This window comes from Apis dorsata, unplaced genomic scaffold (genome assembly GCF_000469605.1).
Source record: "Apis dorsata unplaced genomic scaffold, Apis dorsata 1.3 scaffold_92, whole genome shotgun sequence".
Taxonomy (NCBI): Eukaryota; Metazoa; Arthropoda; class Insecta; order Hymenoptera; family Apidae; genus Apis; species Apis dorsata.
The window spans coordinates 1,275,217-1,280,490 of NW_006263390.1; the positions used below are offsets into that span (position 1 = coordinate 1,275,217).

The 5,274-nt window shown below is 45.1% G+C and overlaps 1 protein-coding gene across 4 annotated transcripts in view; it reads left to right on the forward strand.

The window, feature by feature from the left end:
• Positions 1-4,563: 4,563 nt before the first annotated feature.
• LOC102681720 (sodium- and chloride-dependent transporter XTRP3) overlaps positions 4,564-5,274 on the forward strand; it is an 8,377-nt gene continuing 7,666 nt past the window's right edge. For all 4 annotated transcript variants that reach the window (XR_421179.2, XR_421180.2, XM_006611784.2 and 1 more), the window contains exon 1: positions 4,564-4,972. Coding sequence is in view for 2 of the 4 variants with exons in the window: in XM_006611784.2 (XP_006611847.1) it covers positions 4,723-4,972 (250 nt within the window). In the remaining 2 variants the exon portion in view is untranslated. The remainder of the gene's footprint in view (positions 4,973-5,274) is intronic.

Below are 5,274 nucleotides of genomic sequence, written 5' to 3' on the forward strand. Positions count from 1 at the left end.
AAAAAAAAAAAGAAAATGTATTTTTATACTTATTTGATATTCAACGAATTGGAATCCGTAAATTTATCGAGCGTCGAGTTTAGAGACGACAAACGATTTTAATAGAAAATCGAAGATCGAATCCACGTTTCTTTTCACAAATACAATATTATGTTTGCATCATAATGCGTTGTTCAATTTTATCATTTCGAACGTTCCCCCGCAATTTCGTTGCACGATCTCCCTCTCTTCCCTTACCCTCCCTTCCGCCCTCCCTGCGCTAATATTATTTGATGTTTACGTAAGAATGTTCGAACAGCGACGCCGAAGCGTCTGTCTCTTGTAACGTTCGCGAATCGATCGTTAAAACTGATTCTATTCATACGAAACCTATTTTTATCGACATAGGCGAAATACCTAGATTGTTCGAGCGAGATTTCCAGCGATATTAGATCGCAACGAATCGATACGAGTCGAAGAAAGGTACAACGAATATGATACGACGTATGTACGTAAAAATAAAAATTTAAAAAAATAAAAAAAAAAAAAAAATACAAGCGTAAACGTAAAAGAAGAAGAAGAAGAAGAAAAAATCTTCCGACGAAACGAAAATCGCGTGTCCATATCGACGAGAAATTCCTATCGCATGCAGATTTCGTGGTCGTAAGCGGAATTAATCCACGAGGAAGTCGCATATTTTCATACACGGCCATAACTGAACGATTGCGCAATGCGATTTCTCATTTTACGACACACACACACACACACACGCGCGCGATGTGGGGTCGTAAGATAGAAAATCGTAGCCACGATCGGTAGATTCTTCGTTGATAATCTCTTCATCTCTTCGTCCTTTGAAAGCCGCGTTAAATGCACACGCAAATGACTTGAAATTAACCGGGCGTAAACAACGTCTCTCATTATTAATAAATTGGTGAATGGGAGGATGTGACGCGAGACGCATGGTTCACCGGGAGGGAATATACACAATTACGTCGAATCGAAGCGAATATGTATAATCGCCTTCTGTTTATCTTCATTGTAACGTTTAACGGAGAAAAGGAGAAGAAATTGGTTCGAAAGGTACGTTAAACGAGGATCACGTTTTAGACATTCGTCTGTGCTCGCTTCGTCGGGTTTCTCGGTTCACTATAAATAGATGACAAGAAAAGGGGGGAATTAATCAGGCTTACCGAATGGTAATTCGTGTCACAATTGCGTACGATCGCGCAAAATCAGTCGTATCGCCGTTCACGGGAGAGATATTTATTAAACAAATTGATTTCTTCGCCGCGGTTCGACACGATCTACCCTTGACACGGTTATTGAGTCGATGATAGTTCTCATAAACGGGGTACCCTAGTTGTCTTTTACACGAGTATCTGGTGCTGGCTTATGAAAATTTTCAATCCCCGCCACGCGCGATATTCCACGCGTGTACAATTTCTCATTTGTCATTTGCGTTCAATTCGATTTATACCGCACGATTGTGCAGTTTCTAAGTAGAGTCGTCCGATACGAATCGGACGATATCGCGAACCAGTTTCTCGAAAATGGATCAATGGCGGGAATGGATTCGTAAAATTGATGGAAACTGTGCCAAAGAGAAAAGAAGGGGTCAAAGCGACGATAAAATTGCGATACGATACGTTTCGCGAGGACGAGATACGTAACGCGTCCCATTCTCGGTTTCCATTCATCTTGGACGACGATTTAACCTGTCGTTAACGACCACCTGACCTTAGCTAACGATCGGAGAAGAGACGAGTTGTCAGAGGGAGGTGGATAGATAGGTTCGAAGGTCAGTAAAAGCGCAAATACGCCAGTCCGGTAGAGACTGGTCGATCAGAGTTGGCAACACCAGAGTTCGTTGAGGGAAAGTAGGGAAAGATGTAAGGCGAATTCTATTTGTACGAGGAGGCGAGGAAAGTGGAGATCATTGGCCAATCGAGGGAAACGAAAATGGCGGGGGATTGGCTGCGACGAAGATCGATGCGCAACGAGGCACGCGCGCGCCTGCTCCTTCGCTCCACATTTCTCCGCTCTTCCCTTCCGCACGACACGTTACCGCACGTTACACGTTAAACCATTATACGCGTCGACCACGAAAAACAACGAAGGGCAAGGAAAAGGAAGAGAAGAGGGGCTTTGGTCGAGGAGTTTCGACTCGGGAGGATACGTTATCCCTGCGTAATAATAATACGAGAGAAGGAGGGGGATAGATCGCGTCTCTTCCCTCCCTCTCCCCCTTCTACATGTCCTCTCCCGATTTTCCTCCCCGAGGAAGTCGGCCAGTAGAATCTCGGCCGATACAAACGCATGGAACGGCATCTAGTTGGCAGGGAAGCGCGTCGAGTGGACAGTTGGGAGTCGGAAGAGAGCGTATGCGCCATATGTACATAATTACCACGGGCCAATCGGGGATTGAAAGCGGTGCACAAGTTTGTCGTAGCGTCGAAGCTCCAGGGTCTGGCTCGTCCCGTTGGTTCCCTCGCGTGCGTGCATAAGCGCGCGCGCACACACAGCCGCGCAACGGTGGTTCAGTTGGTTATTGACGTTCGTGTGCACGGGGCGCGTTGCTAGACTCTGTTCAACCACACTCTGTTCGAAAGTCGGGAACAGTAGCGAAAGGGAAAGAGGGAATTGGCGCGTGGGTATCTTTCGATCGCTTTCCAAGATCCCAAGAGAGGAAACCGGATACCGAAGTGAAGAGAAAAGAAGGAGACGAAGGAGAAAATAACCACTTCGGGGCCGGGAGAAAAAAGGAAAGACGAGTGACTGTGATCGCCGCCCGGAAAAAAATATCCGAGCGAGGAGAGAGAGGCTGTTGCGAAACCGAGCTACATGGCTCCGAAAATTATTCCTTCTTTCCACCGTCCACGCGTTCTTTGCTATCCACGTTCGAGCGAGCACCACCGGTTCGATCAACCGAAGGGGACCTCCAAATAATTCTTGAATTGATTTTCGATTCGTTCGAGGCGAAGAAGAGCGAAGTCCATCCAGATTTCGATTTCCGACCTCCGCGTTGTGTTAAATCGCATCTTGAACACGATATAACACGAGAGTGGACACGAGTAGGGACGACCGTGCGGCAAGGGAAAGCGTAAAGGGAGAGCATAAAGAAGGAAGAGAGTGCAAAGGCATGACGAGTATGACGAGCATGCGAACGATGCCGCCCGTTTAACGAATCGCTGTTTATAATATTTTATTACACGGTTGGAAAACTGCTCTCTCTATACCGATCCAAGCTTATGTCACACGGAAGACGAAAGAGGAGAAAAGCGACGAGAGAGGAAGAACGTGACGCAGTGAAAAAAGAGAGGACGGAAGATCGGGAATGCATGTTCCAGGACAATAATCGTGACAACAGCGATAATCGTGAAACGTGAGCTTCCTTCGATTCCTTCGAGTTGTTAAAGTGATTAATCTCTCTTTTCGCGTGGCTGGACCGCGAGTCAACGCATCGTCCCTCTCTCCAACGACTTCGATGCTTTGTTTTCGCAAACTAATGTTCACGCTTGTACGAACAGAAACCTTTTTAACGTGCGATCGACGTGCACGCATCACGCTTCTTCGATCACCCCCTTCTCGCCTCCTTTCTTTCGTCTGATTTCGTACATTTCGAAATTCGCGTTCGTCCTTTTTCCATCTCTTTCCGTTCCGTATTATAATATTCGCTCGCGTCGAAAACAAATCGAAAACAAAAACAAATCGCGCTCTACGTACGACGATTTTATAACAATAATAATAACAACAACAATAATACCATCTATGTATCGATTAAATTAGTCTTCTCTCAGAGACGGATATATATATACATATATATATATATATATTCGAATCGTCGAGTTGCAATTCCCGCTCGAATTATCCTTCTGCCTCGTAAAAACATCGCACGACGTTTTTTGCGACGAGCCACGAGGTTTTTCAACCGTTTTTTCAAACGAGACGTCGCGATACCGCGTCGATCGATGCTGAGAAAAAACACAATTTTTCACGACGTAAGGCGTAAGGATAAGAAGGCGAATAGGGAGAAAAAGAATAACAATACCTCTCTACACGTGTATTCTCTCCTTCCCTTTGTTCGCGGAAAGGTGTCTGCGTCCGCGTGGGAGCCGTTTCGACGAGGTGGCGCGTTCTTCGTACCAGGCATGCTTTCCGCGTTATCCTGAGCGATTTTTTCCTACTCGGTGAACGTAATTATACTTCTGAGAGATAATTATTTAAAGAAGAAGAAGAAAAAGAAAAAGAGATATATGATTAAAAGAAATATTCTTGTAATATAGAGAGAAAAAGAGAAAAAGATCCTCTTATTGGGATTCTTTATTTGTTGAACTGCCGTCACCGTTCTTCGTAGTCGTTGACGCGTCGTCGTCCTTGTTGTTATTGTTACACAACCGTTGTTGCACCGTCTCGTGTAATAGTTTCTCGTCGCTGCCATTCTATTACGCCTTTCTCCTCTCGTCTCCCTCGCCGCCGGTGATTGTGTCGTTGCGGTGGTTTTCTCCACCACCCTCCCTTCCCTCTCCCCTCTCTCCAACCCCCCTTCGCTCAAAAAAATATCATACATCTCCACATACTTTTCTAAATATCAACAAACTCGATCCGATCTGCGAGTCCATTTCCCCTCCCGAAAACAAAATAAAGAAGGAGAGAGAGAGAGAGAGAAAGAGAAAGAAAAAGGGAAGAAACGTTCGAACTCGTCCTTTTCGTCTTTGGAAACAAAGGACTCCGAAGTGAAGCATGGTAGTCAAGAACGAGAATACGAGAAATGGGCATGAGCTGGCTCCGTTGAACGAGGAACGTCAGGCAGGGCAGAACGTGACAATCGTGGTAACCGGGAATCAAAATGCTGCTGGCAGTCAAGAAACCAAGGAGGAGAATAGGGCGGAATGGAGCGGGAAGATGCAATTTTTCCTCAGTATTATCGGTTACAGCGTGGGACTTGGGAATATATGGAGATTCCCTTACCTGTGCCAACAGAACGGAGGAGGTAAGTAACGTACATATATGTGTATATATATATATATATTCTTATCTCTCTATTAATTTGAACCTCGTCTCTCAGTCACCTCTCTCATATAAAAAAATAAATAAACAAATAGATAAAGATAGAGCGAAGGCGAAAAACCGAATCTTAACGAATCTTAAATTTTGAATTCAAACAAACTCGATTACTCGTGCGAAAACGTTTTCCTACGACGAAGAGATGGATCCTAAAGCTGGTCGAGTCGAATGGCCACGTATACGCTATTTTCGGTCACACTGTTCGACCAACCTTCTCCCTCCCTCCCT